This window comes from Trichoderma camerunense (assembly GCF_050948025.1).
Source record: "Trichoderma camerunense strain CBS 138272 chromosome Unknown V8C40scaffold_16, whole genome shotgun sequence".
NCBI lineage: Eukaryota > Fungi > Ascomycota > Sordariomycetes > Hypocreales > Hypocreaceae > Trichoderma > Trichoderma camerunense.
Window position 1 is genome coordinate 910,533 of NW_028145354.1, and position 20,871 is coordinate 931,403.

The following is a 20,871-nucleotide window of genomic DNA, read 5'->3' on the forward strand; positions in this document are numbered from 1 at the left end:
TTTTGGCTCAGACATTGTTTTCCTGTCTAGGGCATGTAGGATATTGTAATGGTTATAGTCCATCTTCAATACATCTCTTGAAATCTTCAGCCGTCTATACCCATCAAGTACTCCATGACTACTAGACACATAACACTCATATATATATATCATCTATGTCCCTTCGCTCACTCCTTTTCCCCGCTCAGCTTCTTCAGATGCTCAATCCTCCATTTCGATAGTCCTGCTACCTCTTCTACCTCCACGCTCTCCCCCATCTTCTCTGCACTGTCCACGGTCTGTTTCACCATGGGCTTCACCTTGTACGGTTTCGACGCCTCTCCCCCTTCCCAATGCCGTGCCTCTATTGTTAACGGTTGCCACCAGTCTCCTGTTCTAGCATGCCATCTCGCGCTGCAAAGCTCCCATAATCGCGAAGCCGCTCTCTTATAAGCAAAGCGCTCGTCTTCTCCCGTAAAGGCGCCCGTGTTACCAAAGTCCACTGGCCGCTTCTGCAAGCCAAAGTCGGAGTCCTGGTCCGGATCGTACTTTGACGTCGCAGATCTAGTATCATAATAAGACACATTTGGACGGAAGGGAGAGATTTGGTCTTGATAGACTTCAGCCACGGTTTCAGAGTATGTTGCGTCGTCGGTGCCGGTGTTTGCATTCCCATTGTTTCCAACGGATTCTCCTGGTGAGCTTGTAGGCGATGATGTCTCCGGGAAGAAGAGATCGTCAGGTGGGTTTTCGGCGCGTATGATGAGTTTGCAGCGAGCTTCATACATGGCGTCGAGCAGAGTGATGAAGCGCCTTGCTTCGTTTTTGCTTAATATGGTCAGCACGGGGACGTGGTCGATGATGAATGTGTGGTAAGTGGATGCCATTGTGAGATAGTCTGCCGGTCCGAATGACTCGACGAGCTTATCAAAAGTCCAGAAGACGAAGCCGTTGTAGTGGCGTGGTGTGACGATTTGACGCCCGTAGACGATGAGCTTGGACGGCTCCCACGGGATTGGCTCGCTGTTGACTCCTGAAACGGCTTCTTGAACTTTCTGAGTAAATGTTTGCTCATCTTCATCAAAGAGGTAATAGTAATGTGGCCTCTTTTTGGTCTTGCTCTCATCTTCTGTCCTTTCAGCTGGAGTGGTGACGCGCACAACACCATCGACATCTTCCAACTGATTCACAGAAGCATCAGGACTGGAATGCTCTTCTCTCCGCCGCCAATCTTGAGCTCCCTCCATCTGCCAAAAATCGCATCTAGCTTTGAGGACCTCTAGAAATGCAGCAAAATCACTCGTTTGGCCGAAGAGTTCGCCTCGATTACGCGTTGCGCTCCCAAATATCTTTCCCAAGATACCTCTCGATGTCGGGGCATAATCAATGCCCGTAGCGTTCTGCAGCTCCTCGGGCATCCGATTTGATGATGCAACAAGGACTCCACCGAGTTGAAAGAAGGTAACGAATAAGTTGCTGAGAATCTTGCTGGCAGCACGGTCTGGGAGCTGGAATTCGTCTAGGAAGAGGATTGGAGACTCGTCGATGAGTTTCTTGGCCATCCAGAGGAGCGAATATTCTGCGGCTGCGTCTGAAGACTGAGGGTGTGACTTTCGATGATTCTCGAGTTGGGATAATGTGTAGAGCATGAACGTGTTGAAATGCCATCGCTTCTTCTTCTGCGTTGGCAAACCCTCAGCGAGAAGATCCAGCAGCATCGACTTGCCCGTGCCAACTTCTCCCGAAAGAAATAGTCCCTTGGGAGAATCGATGTCAATAGCTGTTTGATGATTGGTGAGAACTCGAGTAAGAGCAAGACTCTCTCTACCCTCAGGCGTGTTGAGTAGATGTTTGAATATGGGATTCCGCCATATCGCGTGGTGGCGTAGTGCCAGGATGCCCTCTCCGGTTTCTTCCTGTGATATCTTTTTGGGCTCGGTGAGACGGGCTACTTGATCCAGCCGCTGGCGATACTCAATCTGGGGTGAATAATCTTTTATACGGACATAGATCTTGTGCAAATGGCGTGCCAGACGGTGTTGGGCCGGATCGGGAGAGTAAACACCTGCTGCAACTAGTGACTGGTATTTGACCAAAGGGTCGGTAATGATGATGGCCGTGGAAAATTTCCTCATGCTGATTATATGGCTCATCTCTCGAGTTATATATAAGTGGCCATTTAGCGAGTAATGTTTGAAGATATCTTACCTGGTATTCCTGTCATCTATACTCTTGTCATCGTGGCGGTCCGGTATATAGAAGCGAGGAGGTGTGAAATGGGAGGATATAGAACGATGAGGAGAATTGTACAAAAGAACCTCTAGAATACGAATGAAGAAGGAGATGTCCAAGAATTTACAGTAAATACAGTGTAGAGCATCCAAATGCAGTCAGATATGCGATTGTCTTAATTGACATCAAAAGATTGTCCAAGTGCCAAATTTTATAACACCCGAGGTTGTCTGGCAGTAGCTGTAGCTTACCCTAGGAAGTTCGTGGGAGTAGCTGAGCTGTTGCCAATACAGTAGCTGGATGATGCTAAATACCGTACACTCACCGAGACATCTTCAGACCTGCAGTCGCCCGTATCCAGTAGCAGTTCTCAGCCCTCCTAGGTGGTTGGTGAATCGATACTGCATGTAATTTAATTGTTTCGAACCAATGCCATTGGGCTACTAGAACAAGGTAACTGTACTGTATTTGATACCGAAATGGATTGCGTGTTGGGGATACGGAGTACATTTTGATCGCAGCAAAAATACGTGTCGGCCGTTGTACTTGTGCACGGTTCTCCAGCTATGACTTTTTTTTTCTCCTTGTCACAGATGTCTGACGACAGTGTGATTGCTTTTTTTTTGTTGATAGTTACCCGGCATGTAAGTACCTTCTAATATATCAAAAGCTTCATCGGTACTTGTTCCTGAGGTAGCGCGTGGGTACGTCAGATGGCCCATCGTTCGGCGCGCCAGAGCAACGCTACTTAGTAGATACCTCAGCTTTTGGTGTAAAATAGGTGAAGACTCGCGTACCTACGCAGTTCCCGTCTCCGTGCGCTGGGGATTCTGCCCATTTGTTTTTCCACCGCCAGCAGAACCAATGAATCAAAGCAGCTGTTTTGCTTCTCTCACGCACTACACCACATTTGCCCTTTGGCCTGTGGAGGTCAATCTTGCATCTTTCATTGCCCAAGAACAGGCATTTTGGCATGCCCTTCTAAGTCTCTTTCCATCATCGAATCCATCTCCCGCAAACCCCCGGAACCATCAGCAGCTGCCATCGCGACTCGCGCGCCCGGCGCGATCCCTGCGATCTCAAATTCCAGTTCATCGCCTGGTCCAGCCTTTTCGTCAACCATCATGTTTTCTCCATCCGCGAACGAGGGTGGCCCGGCCACGGCGACTCGCTCCCGACGGCGATTGCGCCCTAAGAGCCAGGAGCAGCTCGTGACGGCTCCGAAATCCAAGAGACAGCGCGTGCCTCTGAGCGAGCAAACTTCGACCAACAACGATGCCCAGCCCGAGATAGCTGAGGCCAGACCGGAAAAAGTTGCAACACCCGTCGAGCCCAAGAAGGATGTTGCCGTCGAAAACGCTCCTCCGACACAGACCGTATTGCGCAAGGAGCTGATTGTGCGGACGAAGAAGCCTAAGCATGGCGATCGTGCTGCCCAAAAGGGTGATGGGAGCCTCGTTCTGGTATGCCGCAAGCTTCATCCTCACTCCCCATGTCGCATCAAGTTCTTCATCAACTCCCCCATTGTCGAATGCTAATATATTTTCCCCTTTCTCTAGACAAGCACCAATGCCTATACTGTCAGCAAATTGCCAGCACTGCCAGACAGAATCCGGAGTGACTGGTCTGGTATGTTTCGTTCAATTTTTTTTTTTTCGCACATGCGACATCGCGTTCTAACTTGAGCAGGGAGCCAACACGCCGACATCTTTTCATCATCTGGCTATGCCTTGACGCTAACACCTACACATGCTGTTGTTTGGCCTTACAATTCGACTTCGCAATCCCCCGAGACCTTCACCTTCACTCTTCCGTCCTCCTCGAAGCCCAACGATGCCCTCCCGGTGGGATGCCTCGTCTCTCCCTCTGCATCATCAACCGAACCTGGACTGGTTGTTGTTATGGCTAGCACTGGCAAGGTCGTCTTTTGGGAGTCTATCTCTAGCGCTGCTACGTTCGCCTTCATCAAGAAAGACAGGTCCGGCGTCGAGTATCAGATTTCTGGAATGTCCTCGGGCGAAAAAGTGGTTGCCATCACTAATGCAGAGACCGCTGGATTCCTCCTAACCTTCAACAGTGGGCGCCTGGCCTACATGAACGTGCGAGACAGCCACGGACGACCGGCAATTTCTGTCCAGTTTTTACGAAGCAATCTTTCGACTTCTACCAGCGGCATATTCGGTACCATTCGCTCTGCCTTTTCGCACCTAAGCCTTAAGGGGGATATTGCAGCTGTCCGGGCTGATAGATCCACAAGAGTTGGTGAAAAGAATATTGTTGCCATGACAAACAAGGGCAAGCTGCAGTCATGGAATGTTCACCGCGGAGGCCACAGTGAACCGTTTGGCGAATTTGATGCCCGAGAGTCCATCATATCAGCGCTCTGGGAAGTGGACCCTTTCTGCCGCGACCTTCCAGCCGACTCCTTCGAAGCTCTCGACTTTACTTTCGTTCCGAGAGGCCTGGAACACAAGTACCTAGATCTTAGCAAGCTTAGCGCCGCTACATCTACGGATGACCCATCTGTTCAGCAATTGCTACTGCTTGTCAGCTTGACTAGCCGGGCCGTCTCCCGTTACGCCCTCGTGGAGGTGATTCTAACGCAGAGGAGATTCCAAGTAGGCATGATTCGACCAATTACCTCCTACACTACACCAGTTCCCCAGGCGGATTCTATCCAGGCTGTTAGGCCGCGGCTCTATCTGCCACGTCCTGCACTCGTGGCTTTCGCAGTATTCGACCGTGCTGCGGTAATAGCGTCTATTGCAGTGTCACCAGAGTCTCCTGATGCCCAACTTCAAACCGACACGCACACCCTATCTCCTTCATTTGAGGATGTCATCGACTTTCGTGAAGATAATGTGCATGAGGTTATTGGATCTGGATTCGAAGAAATGTCGCATGTGTCGTCTTCCAGCGAGGAAAGTCGGGCTGCTCGCGCCAAGAGTAAAAACCCAGCCGTGGTGCTGATGGTTCGTGGAGCCGGAATCGTCCGTATTGCGACAACGGATGTGGACAAATTCGCAAGCGATCAACCTCCACAGATTTCCGCCAAGGGCAAACTCGAACAGGCTGTCTTCTTTGGCACTAAGAAGAACAACCCTCTGGTTTTCAATGCCCGCCAGGAAGTTACGTTTTCAAAGGATGAAATCGCGCAGGCAGCACAAGAAGTCAGCAACGAGATTCTGAGTTCGACTACCGCATATATGTCTACCTTGCCTGCGTCACTGGAAGAAAATCTTGTTGCACGCTCGAATGCTTTGGAGAAGCTTATCCTTCACCTAAAGGCTACTGGTACCCATCTGGACCGCAAAACCCGCTGGAGTCTGTTATACAATGCTGAAAAAATGCACGTAGCAACGCTCCTTTGGAAACGACAGGAGGCTTTCGTCGCAGCGCGCCCGTCCGACAGCAAGAAGAGCTTGATTGGATACATTGTTGAATTCATTCATCAGGACCAAAAGCACAACCCTAGCGCTGAAATTGGCGAAGTTGATCGTATTCGCCACTGGTTCATCAACGATATATTCCGTCTTGAACTCTTCGTGGCATGGGCATACGAGGTTATTAAGATCTTGTACAAGGATAAACTACTGGATGACGCCAAGGTGACGATGATGATCTCCGAAGCACTTCAGATTAACATATGCGCTCTGCTTGGAGCTCTGGAATTCCGCAAAAACAACCTTGCGTTCTACGGGCTGGGTGACGAGAAGTTGAGAATGGGCATCTTGCGTGATGGATACGACGGCCTCCCTGAGCCATGGACAGGATGCCATTACGTTGCCAACAACGTCGCGCGCTTAGTTGAGCTCTCGGATCAATGGTATCAGAAATGGTCAAAAGCCGCCGATGAAAAAGCCAAGCCATCAGGCAAACCAGACCCTGCTATTATTTCCAAGATTTACAAGGATCTCCCATCGGCCATTGACGGCATGCTCACTTCTATTCTGGAATATGCTCGATGGGCTGAGACGACACCGGACCAGAAATCCATGGGCCAAACTTTTGCCAAGGAATATCAAAAAGAAAGGTATAACAGACCCATCAGCCTTGGACGAGCAGGTAAATGGGAAGAAGGAGCTACTATCGCCGAGAAGCATGGCTGCCTAGATGGCCTAGCAGTTATCCTACTTGATCATATCGAGGAATTAGAGCTCATACTCAGCGAGCCCACACTGACCACTTTCGAGTCACAAAACTTGAGGGTTTTGAAGAAAAGAAAGGAAGCAGAGCTAGAAGAAAGGTTCACCCGATATGGCCAAGAATTTGCCTTCCCTGTTTACGAGTATATGCTCGAAAAGCACGGAGTTGATGCTGTGTTGGCGTTTGGGCTCGAGACATTGGGCTACAAGACCCGGTTCCTCCGCAGTAGGCCCGAATTGGCACGGATATCATGGATCAATGACATTCAGCAAGAACAGCAAGTCGGCCATGCCGCAGAGACGCTAATACATCTCGCTCTTGAAAAGGAGCACCAAGTGTGGAGCAAGAAAATCGAGCTCAGCCTTGGAAAATTGGCCTTGTTGGCTGAGATAGAGAAGATAGAGAAGACGTCGCCGCCTTCGAGCTCGAAGCCAAAGACAGACCTTCGACTTGAGCAGAAACTGGCGCAGGTTGACAAGGAGCTCATTACGGTTAAGATTCAAGATCAGCTCTACGCTCAGATTTTCCCCAGTACTTACGACGCCGTTGACGAAGCAGCCGCTTTGAACCTTGCCATGGAGGCCCACGGTGCAAATGTGCCCAAACGGCAGAAAGCTCTGCGCCAGGTTTTCGAGGATGGCATGGAAAGATTGCTTAAGCATGAAGCTCTTGATGCCATGACGCTGATTGACCTGTTGACACTCGTGGAGCTCACACAAGAATCCCGAGAAGAAATAGCACATCCGTTTTGGTTGGCTCTTAAGGTGGCCGAGAGCAGTTGCCACGGCGATGAACTTCGAGACGCTAAACGGCTCATCTGGAGGAGGCTCTTTATCCGAGATGACTGGTCAAAGATCAACGACACGCAGTTGAAAGATGACAAGGAAGTGGTGGAGAGACTGGCAAGCACTGAGCTATACGCAATGCTTTCAGACTGCATTCAATACCGTGAGTGGAATCAAGAAGACGAGAACAAGAAGAAAGCTAACACAACCTTGCAGAGAATGCCCACAGTGTCTTCAAGCCAATGTCGCCTCAAGATGCCCTTGGTGCCTTTTCAGAGCATCTCGATAGCCGTTTCCGTGACTTTGAGGCGGGCATGAGGTCAAAGCTGATTGACGCCATGCATCACGAGGACAAGCTCCTCACACAATACATTGAAAAGAATCGCCTGACGGAATGGGAACGCACCGCTCTGGAAGCGGCACAAGCCCAACACATCAAGGAGCAGGCAGAGAATGCCATTCCTCCCATGAATCTGTCCGCGCCCCTGTTGGGCGGCGAACTCAACAACACTAACACTAATGGTAAGGCTTTGTAAAGGCCACGCGGAGGAAGAAATGAGATGAGGGGAATATGATATGGAGGGACAAAACCGGGATCAAAGTGAAGAAGGGAAAAGACGTAAAGAGAAATGACTTGACAAATTTCTGTCATTGGGCGGCGTTTGGCTAACTGATTCATGTTCATCTGGTCTTATTGATGCTGTACAATAAATAAACTAAACGGAGGAGGAAGAAATGACATGAGGGACGAAGGGGAGGAGAAAGAAACAAAAAAGCAACGGGCCTGCTATACACAAGGCACTCGAGAGTATTATCTACTAGTTTTACGACACAGAATGCTTGCTTTTTTATTTTATAACTCCGGATTGGAGAATACAGTCAGGCGCTGAGGTGCCTTTTTCATCTTACATTAAAGTCCACTTGCGTTTGAGATTCTGCATGTTCAGTGGATTAGGAATTTGATGGAACAAGCGCTAGAAGAACGACATATTTAGCTTTTGAGAGAACGACCGTTGAGAGTTCTGACAATAATGATGAGATGAGTTTGTATGGGTATTGTCGAATAAAGAGATCACAAAGATACCATCTCCAATGGTCGTGTGGCGTGTATCGATAGTTCATCAATGATGGCTATACCACAAGCTTCAAACTCTTGTTGGATATCCAAATTCCATTTCCTTCTAGCCCGAGGAATTAAAGCCTCGAATCTTGAAGCATTCAAACTTCCTATTCCAGAAAAGCTCGTATTCCAATCCTCAAGTTGCTTGATCTCGATCCCAAGTCCCCTCAGTGACGCACCACCAGCCACACCCACCCTCCACCGGCGCCACAAATGACGTCCTTAGCCACAGGGTCCAACGACGATCCCAGCATCCTGATTGAACGGGTGACGTAGAATGACGGACTCCAAGCATCTTTTAATAGATCGCCAAGGCATTGTTTGCACACATTCAAGCCATCGTGTAGCTGCCGAACCATAATACAAACTATATTACCTTGTTTTCATTTCTATGGCACGATTACACGTAACGCATCGATTACGTTGTGATCGTCGATTTTGGTCCTGCAGGGTACCCTCCACAATGACTTGCATCATGTTATCGACCCGTCGTCTCCATGTAAGAGATGGCTTCAAATCAGATATATAAATCCCCTTCTTTCCCTCCATGATGCCAATCTTTCATTCCATCATAACCATATAAACTACATACAACAACAAAGAAACTCAAGCTCAATACAAATCACTTATACCAAAACAAACCAATCAATACAAACAAACCAAACCGCCATCATGCCTTTCACAACTCACCGCCGCCATCACCACACAACAACCACCACCACTGCCCGGCCCTATCGCCGCAGCATCTTTTCCCGCCGAACTCCTCGAACTACTCGAACTCCTCGTGTGCATCACCAGCGCAAGCCCACGCTCAAGGACAAAGTCAGCGGCGCGCTCCTCAAATTGAGGGGAAGCTTGACTCGCCGTCCAGGTGTAAAGGTATGACCGACATCTCTTACATTTCTCACCAACATGTGATAGTTGGAGAAGAAAGGACTTAATAGCTAACATCGATTAAAAATTAGGCTGCCGGAACTCGCAGAATGCGCGGCACAGATGGTCGTGGATCGCACGTCCGTCGCAGACGCTTTTTGTAAAGGCGCTTTAAACTTGACGAAATGATGATGGCACAGAATGATACCCATATAGAGGATAGCTGCAACGCCTCACACTCATTTTTTCTTTAAATTAATAATATCTATTGAATAATTACCTTGATATTTCTGAGAACATCAAATTCATGCCGATTATTTCCCTGTAACTCCTGTCTATTATACTCTGTCAAAGCCAACTGTAGATGTGGCTCCTGTGCGAGCACCGTTGAATGCACAGTTTCTAAACGAACCTATGCGTAGAAGCCATTCTGGATGCCCTGTCATCTCACTGAGTCTGTTGCAAATCATTGTGTACTTTTCCCGTCCCAATTTCATTTGTTTTTGTAGCCTTTTCTATTTTTCTGAACGAGTTGCAATTCCAATTCCCATTTCACCAAAGAAATGGTTCACTGCAATTCGTCAACCTCGTCGGATTGCGGAATCGTTGGTCGGTAAACAGGAGCAAGGCGAATTTGATGATGACGTCTTAGGTCATCAGCCGGGCGTCGTATCTGGGATTTGGCGGGAGACTTGGATTCACTGCCAGACATGGATTTGACACCTTCTTCACGAGCCTTCATCATCCTGTTCGTATCTCGAGGGGACAAGTACCGAGTGGAGGGTGTATAGTGCGCCGCGAGTTCATCAGCTTCTTCACCGATCCCACGTCTTTTGAGCTCGCTATAGCATCGAAAGGCTATCTCAAGTTGTTCTAGATCCCTCTTGCTCGGAGATGGGTGCTTCTTTGACCATTTTGCGCTGCACGTATCAAGAGAAGGCCCGTCTCGTATCAAACCAACGGTGATGCGATCGGTGTTTGGCAGCGTCTTCATCTGGCCACTTTGATTCGGGGATTTCTTGAAAGATATGGCTTCTTGAGATTGGTATATGGTCAAGTCAGTGGTCCCCTTCTCTAGGCTAATCTGAGTCGGCAGCTTGGAGCACTGTTCGTCAAGACTATCCTCAAGAGTGGGAGTTTGAACCCTATGGAGATGAATCCGAGGCGTGGATGCACAGACTGGGGAAGAACTCAAGATCCTATCTTCGAGGTTGTTCTCGAATCCCTTTTCGGCTTCAAAAGGGTCGATGATGAGCAGAGACGCTGTATTGGATCCAACCATAATCTTCAAATGTTGGCGTCTCTCAATAGCGCTTGGGCTATGGTATAGAGCAGGCTCAGCAAAGGGGTCATCGTCCATGGATCGGCCGCTCCTGAGAGCCTTTCCGTCATTGGCCACAGGTTTGCGAGCTACACGACCACCCACCATTTGCTGCACCTTCTTTCTATTGAGATTGTCGCCTTCATTAAGGCGGATTTCAATCGTGTCGATTAAAGACGCTCTTTTGAGGGCAGGAGATACAAATACGGGGTGAGAAGTCAGTGGGCCATTAGGGGAGTCTTCTTGAACGGGCTGCTTCGTGAGCTTGGCACGTGGTTTTGCTGCTCCTCCGCTAGACGATCTGACCTGCCATCGATCCCATGCACTGGATACTTTGGCCAATACTCTCGATGGAGTCATGCGAGTCATCTTGGAAACAGGCGACTTTCTCGGCTGAGAAGGGGATGGCTTTAGAGCGTCCGTTGCCGCCAACATGGCACATACTTTCTCCTGAATCTCATCGGCACTAGTCGCCACAGCGCGGCCTTGACCAGCCAACTCGCTTTGCAAGAGAATTCTTGGAGTTCCATCCATGACGTTGTGCGGAAGAAGGCAAACTGCTTCGGCATCTTTCACAACAGGGTACGGAGAACGATAGGTCGACTTTTTCACAGAGTCCGCGAGGGGGCGGATCAAGCTGTAGTCTTTCCGTTTAGGAGATGAAGTTGAGCTTCCACGAGGCCGTGAGGACTTTGCAAACCTATTGTTGGGAGACATTTTCTGAATTCTCGGAGCACTCGGCCGGGGTGCTCGACTATTGCTAGTCGATCCTCCCTTTAACGACTTTGGTGAATGCGAGATGATGGGTTGTTCTCCAACCTCTGGTGTAGAGTCTTCGCGAACTGGTGGAATAGAAGTTGTACAGTCAGGATCGTCCTTTCCTAACTGTCCCTTGGTATCCCCTTCTGCTGGCAGCTCTGAACTGCTGTCATCGAGTAAGGCGCTCGCAATTTCCTCAATGCTGGTTGGTTGGACATTACTCTGCGTCCGAGAGTGTCGCTTCGCAGTATCGGAGCAGGGGTTCACAGATTGTGAACCAAGATCTGTTCCCAAGTTGGTTTCACCTCTTATTAAGTATTATATAAAAGAAATGGCTTACCGGGGTTCTTTGCTGGAAGGAAATCGGCCGAGGCCTTAGAACGATGTCGGGAGCCCAAGGGACCAAGCAAACTTTTCTTCTTCCCATAGGTTCGAAGCGGGGGCGCCATTTCAAAGCCGAAAGGACAAGAAGAGGAACAAAAAATGAAGTGAATGAGCCAGTAACAGAAGGCCAAATGGTATAAGAAACAAGACAAACGAAAAAAGAGTGACGAAAAGAACGACGAAGGAAAAATGAGTGAATTGGGGTCGGTCAGTCAAACGAGTGAAATGGGAAAATTATGGCGAATGGCGTGATGGCAACCAAAATCTCCCAAGTGATGAAGTAAAGATTCGATGGTCGAGGGAAGATCATGAAGCCAGATCTTCGTAGGGGGAGCAACCTCTGGAAACCCTAAGGCTGGCCACCAGGATCATACATATGGTCAGGGCGATCGGCGAAGCTGGGAGATTTCATGTCCCAGAGGCGAGGCGAGGTGAGGCGCAAGCGAAATCTTGTCTTGTCGGAAAGGAAGAGCGCAAGTACAGAAGATAGTCGTTGTGTTGCTGCTGGAGAGAGGGCAGAGTGTTAGGAGCCCATGTTTTGGAGAGGAGGAGGAAGAAGAAAAAGAAGAAAAAGGCGCCGATGTCGGTGAGGAGAAGAAACGTACATATTTATGCACCTTTATGGTGCAAGATGCGGCAGAATTTTAATTCAGAGGCCTTTAGGGAGTGACTGGCCGGATGTTGGAGGATTGGCAGGTGACGAACAGCTGTTCAGGGGGAGGATGCCACTGAACATGTGGCAGGAGCCACTGGCAGCGTGTCCCTGAATCACTGTCTGGGCATCAAACGATTAGGCTGCAACTAGAGACGTGTTTACACTCATTGGATGTGTGAGATGGACGGGAGTTTATATTAAGAGTATGGCTCACTTTTGGTGGTAGTGTGCATGATAGGTCATATTCTTCGATGCTGATGAACTGCAAGCTTACGAGGTTGCCCAATGCATCATATATATCCTGCAGTCTTGTATCTGATACTGTGATAATAACCATGTATATTTCATTGAATTATTTGCATCTTTAAACAGGAATCCGGTGTCAGTGGTTGAAAGATGTAGGCCGTGATGCAGGATGCTTTTGGTGTCTTGAAAGGTTGCTACATCTACACTTGGTTCAAAGCATCTACGAAATCAACGGGGAAACAGAAAGGAAAGTAATTTAAACTAGTATATTATGATTTAAAATAAATTTTCTTATTCTTTTATACATAGCTACACCTACCTAGCAACTGCTTCTATCAAGCTAGGAATTCCGAATCATCATCATTCAGACACGCAAGGTTTAGAGTGGATATCAAAACCATGCGATTGACATCATCAACCAACCAGAGAAGGGGCGTATAGTATATAATTTCTCTTGAAAGCTGACCAGAACTAAATATTTTGTCTACCTTTGTTCCCAGTCAATGCCTTTACAGCTTTCCCTCCATCTTCAACGTCGTCGCCCAGAGCTTCAGCACGTGATATGCATCACCAGCCCTGCTAGCGCGCCTCATCCCTGTCCCGATCCTTTGATGGACCCGGATCGGGGAGAGCCGTGTTTTTACATCATCGTGACCTGACGGCACAGAGAAATGTCGGAACAGCCCTAGCAAGAGAGAAAAAAATTTAGAAGGCTAAGAAAAAAATCCCAGCTGCAGCTACCTCATGCTTTGATCACCCCACCAGCCCCAACAAAGCAATATCATTGTTTGCCAGGAGGCCAAAGCGGGCTTTTCGCTTGATTGACCTCTTTTTCTTTGTTGCTTTTCATACTTATTTACGTCTTGGGGAGCAATTGTAATTGAATTGCTGCGCTCTCGGCATCGTACACACGCATTTTTCTCGGCAATTCCGGCTTGAGCTGCACGGCATACGAAATTGCTGCTGGTGCGGACTCTTGCAGCTCCGAGGCTCCGCTATCTCCATCTCACCGGTGATTCCTTCTGCGAGGTTCGGCGAGCACTCCAGAGTCCTTTGTCATTCTTTTGCCTTTCACGAACGGAGCGAAATTCGATATAAACAACTACGCTGGGTAAAGAGGAAGAAGAGGAACCTCTGCACTCCCTGCATCCTACAAAATGATTCGAGCGGCGTTTCAATCGAGAGCGGCACCGTTTAGGGCGGCCAAGGGCACGACGGCACAATATGGAGCATTGAGGGATGCTTGGGCAAGGCTATTTTCGTCACAGCCTGTCATGAAGCTCCAGAACAGCAGCAGCAGCACATCATGGACGAGGTTACATTCAATTCAGCCCTGGCGGGGAACCACGCGCCACGGCGCTTCGATGCGACCAAATGTCAGGATAGCTGACAGCTTTGCGAAGGGGGCGCAAAGGCGGAGCTTTGTATTTTCGGCATTCAGGCGCAACACTGCGCAAGGAGCCCAGGAGAAGCTGTCGCTGAGCGGGAGATTCAAGAAGCTCTCTAGGGAGTACGGGTGGTCGGCCGTCGGCGTCTACTTTGCGCTCAGCGTGCTGGACTTTCCGTTCTGCTTCCTCCTGGTGAGGGTGGTCGGGACAGAGCGAATAGGTACGTGTACCTCTCAGCAGTCGATGCTGTGCTAGAGGAGGATGAGTATAAGTATGAGTATGAGCATGAGTATGCTGATGTGAGCGTGGGGATGGCAAACAGGTCAAGTTGAACATTACGTCGTGTCCGCAGTCTCCAAGTTTATCCCCGAATCGGTGCGAACACGATGGAACGAATGGCGAGAATCTCTCAAGACGGAAGAGAAGCAGCACCTGGGCAGCAACGATATCAGCGACAAGGTGGAAATGGCGGGCTGGGGAGTCGAGAAGGCGCAACAGCGCAACAAAGAAGAAGCCAGTGAGTTTGAACGGCCCCCCCTTTTCACCGAGAATGTCTTGTTGCGTTGGCAATGTCTTGCACGACTCCACGTCATCGGACTATGCCCGACTGCTTTTTCGAGGCGTGTAACTTGCAGCAACCGAGGAGGGCACAGTATGGCATGATATGAGACACAGGAAGCTAATGAGGTTTTTTTGTTTGGCAGGCCTGGCAACGCAGCTGGCACTGGCGTACGCCATCCACAAGAGCTTCATTTTCCTTCGGGTGCCCTTGACGGCGGCGGTGACGCCCAAGGTGGTCAAGGTGCTTCGCGGATGGGGTTGGAATATTGGCAAACGGACCCCACGGTCATAAATGACAGACAACCCGAAGGAAGCCGAGATTGGCATTTGAGATCTGCAAGTAAGCATGCTATTCTATCTGGCTGTATGAATTTTGTAATACTATTATCAACGTTTGTTGGGGGGAGGGCGCAGTGGTGCAGTTAGACACGGGCGTACGGATCGCACTACTATACATCTAGACAGGTTTTGGCAAATATTAGGCTGGAAGAGTACAGACATGACAGAGACATGGCAGAGACAACCAAAAAAGCTTAGACAGAGAACATGATGTTCTTGATTGACAGACAGAGACTCTCCATACCATAGAATAACGATACGAGTACACACAAACTCGCAATGAGCCCGCTTGCGCCCGCAACCACATTCGTTGGCAACGACAGATTGGCCAACAACTCTGCACAATACCAAGCCTACGAAGCCACGCCTCAAAACTAGAGATGGGGGCCAGTTCTCTCTCAGTTTCTCTCAGTTTCTCTGTCTCTCTCTACGGCTATTCGGCTGCTCGTATCTTGATTCCCGATATCACATTTGGGCTTTGGGCAACTTTCAACGGCGGATAGCGCCAGAAGCAGAAGCGCGCAGTAGTGCCACGGACAAAGGCCGACGAACAAAGACACCGCCAGCGGCTTCTACAAGCTTAAAAGGCCGTAAGTCAAGTCTTAAAAGCCGACAACACCATCCCAACTTCAGCCCCCCCTTTTTTTTCTTTGTCGAAGCCGCAAAAAAGCTACCAGCACTGCTTAGCACCGATTTCTTCGAGCGGAAATCTAGCCAAGACCAGTTAAGTAGCTGTCATCGGTAATCAGAAAAAAACATGACGTATCACGTCAAACCACTCGGCGCCAAAAGCCAGAAGAGACACTACCATGGGTTAGGTAGACAGGTAATAAGGGAAAAAGGGAAAGAAAAACGCCGCGTCCGTCCCAGCGGTCCGGGGTTGTCACGTTTTCTCTCCCTCTCTTCCCGTCTCTCTGGAATGGAATGGGCGGGTGATTACAAAACCTGGGGTGGGAACAGAGAAAAGAGCTGAGCTGAAAGGGGGAGAGTCAGTCAGCAAGAAAAAAAAGACGTTTGAATGGAAGGAAACTCAAAAAGCTTAAGATCCATGAGAAATTGCATAAGCAAATAAAAAAGTGGCGAGACAAGGGCCATCGACCCAGAGCTGCAATTCCGCGGGCGACGTTGACGTGTCTTCGATAGGGGTACGGACAAGAGTCCGCAGCTTTCTCCGGGCCTGTATCGGGCTCACCTCCGTCTCCGTACCCCCCCTTCTTCAAGGAGATTTCTGCAACGAATGGGCAAATCAGGGAATCTCGGGCCGACACACACAGCGTCACAAGGAGGAACACCAGCGTCAACATGAGAAACACCAGCGTCTGGCTATCTTTTCAGCGTGGTGGGCAACTGGTCTCAACCCTTTTTTCCTCATTAGTTGGCAGAGATTGAGGGGGGTGTGTCTCCAGCGGACACAGTGACAAGGCCCTCGCTCTCTCTCTCTTCCAGAGAAGAGACAAGGAAATTGGACGCCGTGCGGCGTTTCTTGGTGTTCTCCATTCCCCCCAAGCCCCCCCTACCATGGCCATGGTGACAAAGCCGGGGCGAACGAAGACGCTCGAAAAACGCCTCGCCCCTCCTCTAAAACGTGCGTTTTAGCTTTCAGACCAGTTTTTTCTTTTTGACAAGCGGCCAAAGCTGGGCCCGCCCTACCTTCCGGTGGGCAGAGAGCAGTTGTAATCTCTTCCCAAGGGCTTCTTAGCAAAACGAGGCGGCGCCGCCCCAGGAGCAAACAACCCGTAGTGCGTGGAAATCAGCCCTTCTAGAACAAAAAATTCTAATAGAAAGTTCAGAACATGAGTCGCGCACAACATTAGAAGAAGAAAAAGAAGAAGAAGGGGGGGGGGGGGTAGCCTTTCGATACAGATCGGGGCTCGTTTTCCCAACTCGGGATATTATACGACTGAAATGATGAAGAAACAGTAATTACTCAGAACGGGAAGATCGGATAATGCGGAAAACGCGGGTGAGTCCTTTTTTTACTTCATTTTACTTCATTTTTGTTGCCCTTTGACACGCTCTGGGAAATTGCCGTTTGTGGAAACCACGTAGAGGGAGAGAGAAGACAAGACGAAGATTGGTAATGGGGAGGCGTCCACGTCCACCTTGTAATCGCCGACTGGCACATTTTTGGGTTTTCGGTGCTTTTCGACGATGGAGTCTGAGACTGCTAAAGACGTGGGGACTTTGACAAGGTTGGAGGTAGTTGTGAAATAGTATGGAGGTATGGAGGTAGTATGGTTATGGCATGTTTAGTAGTTAGGTAGTTTAGTCGTGAGGTTAAGGCAGTCAGACAGACATCAGAGCACTTTGGTAAGGTGATTGTGATGATGCGTTTTCCCCATAAACAACCCTCATGAGTGACATGCTGCTCTGCAACAGTGTGTGTGGTTGGGAACCCACAAGCCACGTTGTTATTACTTCACAGGGCATCACGGATCACAGCGGAAGCTAGTTGCCTCTTTTCGCTGTCTATCCAGATAGATGTCACAGAGCGGGATTTTTCCCACTTGCTCGTTGTGTCCCCAGTTTGATGAGACGACGTGGGAAGCCTAGACGCCATCAACTACGGCCCCGGGCAATTGTACGGGAATCGGCTCCCGGCTGCACTTTATCAGGGGAGGTGAGGGGAGATGGAGATGGGGAAGAGAAGAAGGAGTAGAAGCAGAAGTGAGATGAAGCGGAAAAGCGGATAACGGAGTCCATTCTCACATGACACTTGCACAAAAAAAAAAGCCCAAAGCCAAAAACCAAAGCCAAAGGGAAAAAGGAAAAAGGGAGCGAAAGAGAAAAGAAGAAGGTGACAAGAAAACAACGCACTCGCTCGCTTGGCCCTCCCTTTTTCGCGACCTAGCCGACAGAGTTCGAAACTACTACCAACTTGCCAGTGCCAGCAAACAGAACAGGCAACACAAAAAAAGATGGATTTTTCCAATGGAAGTTAAAAAAAAACCACACCCACGAAGTAGCGATGAAAAAAGCGTGCGGGTTCCCTCTTTTTCCGCTGCCCACGCACCACGTAACTGGAGCCACGTTGTTGCCGCTATTTGAGACCCTCCCACGTCCCCTGGCCCAGCAAAGCCCATTAAATAGAGTTTTCAGGGAGACTCGGCGGGGTGGAGCCGGAAGATTCTGGCGAGCGGCCGTCCAGGACGCGGGCTGGCTAGGCCGCAATTGGGTTTGTTGGGTTGGGCCAGTTTTTGAGCGGTTTGTGTACGGAGTATGGCTTCCAGGTTTCCAAGGGTCGGGTTTTGGTCGGGTGTTTGATCGGGTGTTTTTGTTTTGTGTCTGTGTCTGGCTTCAATGGATGCCAATTGGTGGTTTTTGGAGAGACTGAGTGTCTATGGCGCGCCGATCCAGCAGTCTGTAATCAAACTCTATTCACGGCGTTTGTGCACCAGGCTAATAAGGGCAAGTCCAGAATCAATTCAATTCAAGCTCTCTCTACGACATCCGAGTCGTCGGGCATTTGCACACCGTGATCAAAAAATGCTCCCAAAGGTGCTCGAGGTGCAAAAAATCCGGCCGGCGGCTCCAAAAAACCAGATAATTCGGCCTATTGGCTTCTCCAGGGACGAGGCCCGCATGCTCGCGTGGGTGATGTGCGGACGAGGGCGCATCGCATTGCATATGCGGGCGGTAATGGAGGATTTGCCGAGGGCCTCATATGTAGGCAAAACTGCATCCGGCATAGCTGAATGAGACACAAAGGGCCGCCTGCATTTCAACTGCTGCACGCTGCAACTGCAGGCTATACCGTACATTAGTTTACATGCGAGCTTCCGCCAGTAGCATCGACGGGATGCACCCAATACTTTTGCAACCCGTTTCTGCAAGACCAGCATGCATGCGCGGCGTATGCGTATGGCTCCCAAGCCCTTCCTCCCGGAGCCAGGGATGTTGGCCGGTGGCCGCCCTTCATTCGCGAGCTGTTGCTTTGATCTGCCTGAGCCAGCGCCCTTCCTTCGGAACGGAGCATTAGCAGCAGCAGCAAGCAGCGGCATCTGCGGCAGAGCCAACATGAACATGGCTAAATCCATCCAGCCCCAAACCATGGCGGCTTTCCTTGGACAGGTTCTAGATGCCAGACCATCGAAGGAGCTTGGGGGGGACGAGAGCCGAGTTTGGCGCCTACGCACTATCTATCTATCCTATACCGGAGCGAAAAAGGCGTAGCAAGACAAAATAACCCCGGAAAGAAGAAGCAAAAGGGAAGGGAAAAAGAGGGAAAGAAGAAAAAAACAAGGGACCCGTTCCGAAAGGGTCACGCCTCTTTTTCGTTTTAAAGTTGCGGTTTGCATATGCCTATCCCGACTCGGTGAGGGATCGCGCATAGTGAAAAAAGGAGACCGCACTGCACTCTTCTTTTTCCCTCTTCTGTTGGTGGTGTGTTTTCTCTTTTTCCCGAGTGCCCAGTAAAAAAAAAAATAAAAACATACGACAAGGGCCCACGGCCCTTTGTTGGACGGCAGAGGACCTTTTGATCCCGTCCTTGCTCGCCTTGCCGTGTATACGTGTACAGTATGAAGGATCTTTGCTCGTTTTGCTCGCTTGGCTGAATGAACAAGGCAATGTGATTTGATGCTGGCTGTTTTTTTTTTGTTTCCTCCTAACGACACTATAGGTATACGTGCTCGCCTATATTCCTCTCACACACGTACACACCCCTCACTCCCTCTCTTTCTCGGCGACTGGGCGGAAAACAAGGGCCAAAACTATTTAGTCGTGCATTGCATATACATACACATACATACATACTCGCACATACATACGGCAAAACAGACCTGGGTACCTACCTACCATCTCAATGCGGCGTAGGTACTCGATGCTAAAGGATCTGCGCTTGTCCTAGTGTGATGTGACTTGGGGTGGGAAAATGCGAAATGCGAGCTTTGAGTTCTTTTTGCTCTGGGAGATTCCGTCAGTGTGCAGTGCAGCCATGCAACGATGTGCGCACGGCAGCCCTTCCTTGGAACTACCCGCCCGTGCTAACTAGACCAGACCAGCAACTTGTATCATGCATCAAAACGCCATCCTCATCCTGGTCTCCTTGTGTAAGAAACAGGTCGTTTTGTGTAGCCACACTCTTCTCTCCCCACGCAGGCCCTTTTGTGATATCGGCTGTTCTTTCAGCGATCCCCGAGAAGGTAGACGCTCAAAGACTGACATCTAAACAAGAATTGGCCCCAGAAAAGTGATCAGATATATAAAAAAAGAGTGGTCTTCAGCCCAGCTCACACACACCCACAAAAGGGAAAAAAGGAAAAAAGAGAAAAAAAGAAATTAAAAGGGCTCTTCCCAGATACTCGGGTTCCGGGACTCGGCGGGGCGTCTTGGTATGGGGGAGCTACGCGGGAATCTCTTGGAAGCCGGGCCATGGTTCGACTCTGACATGCATGGCCAGTTCTCTAGCGCCGCTACCTTTGCCGTCTTTGGAAATGCCTACTGAAGCAGCGTGGGAACGAAAGCGTGGAGTGCGGGCCAGGGGGTGGTTGATAGTATATCCAGAGGCAACGAAGAAAAACGCATGTGGACGTATACAGAACATGCGGTATTCCAGAGTGTGTGATTCGCGGCGGTTCTTTTTTGATCTGTGCTTGGGAGGTTTTTAGCCATTGAGTGAATCCCTTCCCGAATCCCTTTCCCCCCTCTCCCCCTCCCTCTTCGTTATGATGCGACACACAAGAATACACTTTCTTGTCACAGTGCCGTTGATCATGACGCTGCTGCAGCATGAGTCGTTGCGCATCAGAGTCGCCCGCTGGCAGTTACAAGTATATCATCTCTCTCTCTCAATAGTCTCGCGATTGTGGAGAACCAACGAATTAGCAAATAGGTGCTGATGCCTTCAGCCTTCAGCGCCAGCCCTCCACCAATGGGGAGCACTTATGTCATGCCGGCAATTGTGACCGATCCCCATGCTTTCTGGGACTTTGTATGTCTGGGCGCCGCGATGCAGAACGACGGGCACCTCGGGGTGGATTGCCGAAGAGCCATGTTCGTTCATGGGCAAGTTTTACTACTACGGAGTACCATTGTCTGTAAAACGGTCTGATTATGCTTCACGCTCGAGGGCCCCCACCGTG

General features: G+C 49.6%; 6 protein-coding genes across 6 annotated transcripts; 3 read left to right on the forward strand and 3 right to left on the reverse strand.

Moving 5' to 3' along the window:
- V8C40DRAFT_252880 (AFG1-like ATPase-domain-containing protein) lies at window positions 1-2,789 on the reverse strand. Its single transcript, XM_083217478.1, has one exon. The coding sequence runs from the start codon at window positions 2,130-2,132 to the stop codon at window positions 168-170; it is 1,965 nt and encodes a 654-aa protein (XP_083070322.1). The 5' UTR covers window positions 2,133-2,789; the 3' UTR covers window positions 1-167.
- Window positions 2,790-3,097: 308 nt separating this feature from the next.
- On the forward strand, window positions 3,098-8,050 carry V8C40DRAFT_252882 (Nup133 N terminal like-domain-containing protein). The gene is made up of 4 exons (XM_083217479.1): window positions 3,098-3,674; window positions 3,771-3,840; window positions 3,901-7,305; window positions 7,359-8,050. Exons 1-4 carry the CDS (start codon window positions 3,336-3,338, stop codon window positions 7,676-7,678), a joined length of 4,134 nt encoding a protein of 1,377 aa, XP_083070323.1. The 5' UTR covers window positions 3,098-3,335; the 3' UTR covers window positions 7,679-8,050.
- Window positions 8,051-8,934: 884 nt separating this feature from the next.
- V8C40DRAFT_268856 (uncharacterized protein) lies at window positions 8,935-9,299 on the forward strand (the record flags this gene model as incomplete). The annotated part of the gene is made up of 2 exons (XM_083220001.1): window positions 8,935-9,141; window positions 9,228-9,299. 2 exons carry the CDS (start codon window positions 8,935-8,937, stop codon window positions 9,297-9,299), a joined length of 279 nt encoding a protein of 92 aa, XP_083070324.1.
- Window positions 9,300-9,616: 317 nt separating this feature from the next.
- Window positions 9,617-11,664, reverse strand: V8C40DRAFT_281601 (uncharacterized protein; the record flags this gene model as incomplete). The annotated part of the gene is made up of 2 exons (XM_083221640.1): window positions 9,617-11,499; window positions 11,556-11,664. The coding sequence occupies 2 exons, from the start codon at window positions 11,662-11,664 to the stop codon at window positions 9,704-9,706; spliced, it is 1,905 nt and encodes a 634-aa protein (XP_083070325.1). The 3' UTR covers window positions 9,617-9,703.
- A 1,993-nt stretch (window positions 11,665-13,657) lies between these two features.
- V8C40DRAFT_268858 (uncharacterized protein) lies at window positions 13,658-14,741 on the forward strand (the record flags this gene model as incomplete). Its single annotated transcript, XM_083220002.1, has 3 exons — window positions 13,658-14,108; window positions 14,211-14,405; window positions 14,593-14,741. The coding sequence occupies 3 exons, from the start codon at window positions 13,658-13,660 to the stop codon at window positions 14,739-14,741; spliced, it is 795 nt and encodes a 264-aa protein (XP_083070326.1).
- A 3,768-nt stretch (window positions 14,742-18,509) lies between these two features.
- On the reverse strand, window positions 18,510-18,840 carry V8C40DRAFT_268859 (uncharacterized protein; the record flags this gene model as incomplete). Its single annotated transcript, XM_083220003.1, has 2 exons — window positions 18,510-18,536; window positions 18,601-18,840. 2 exons carry the CDS (start codon window positions 18,838-18,840, stop codon window positions 18,510-18,512), a joined length of 267 nt encoding a protein of 88 aa, XP_083070327.1.
- Between the last annotated feature and the right edge of the window lie 2,031 nt (window positions 18,841-20,871).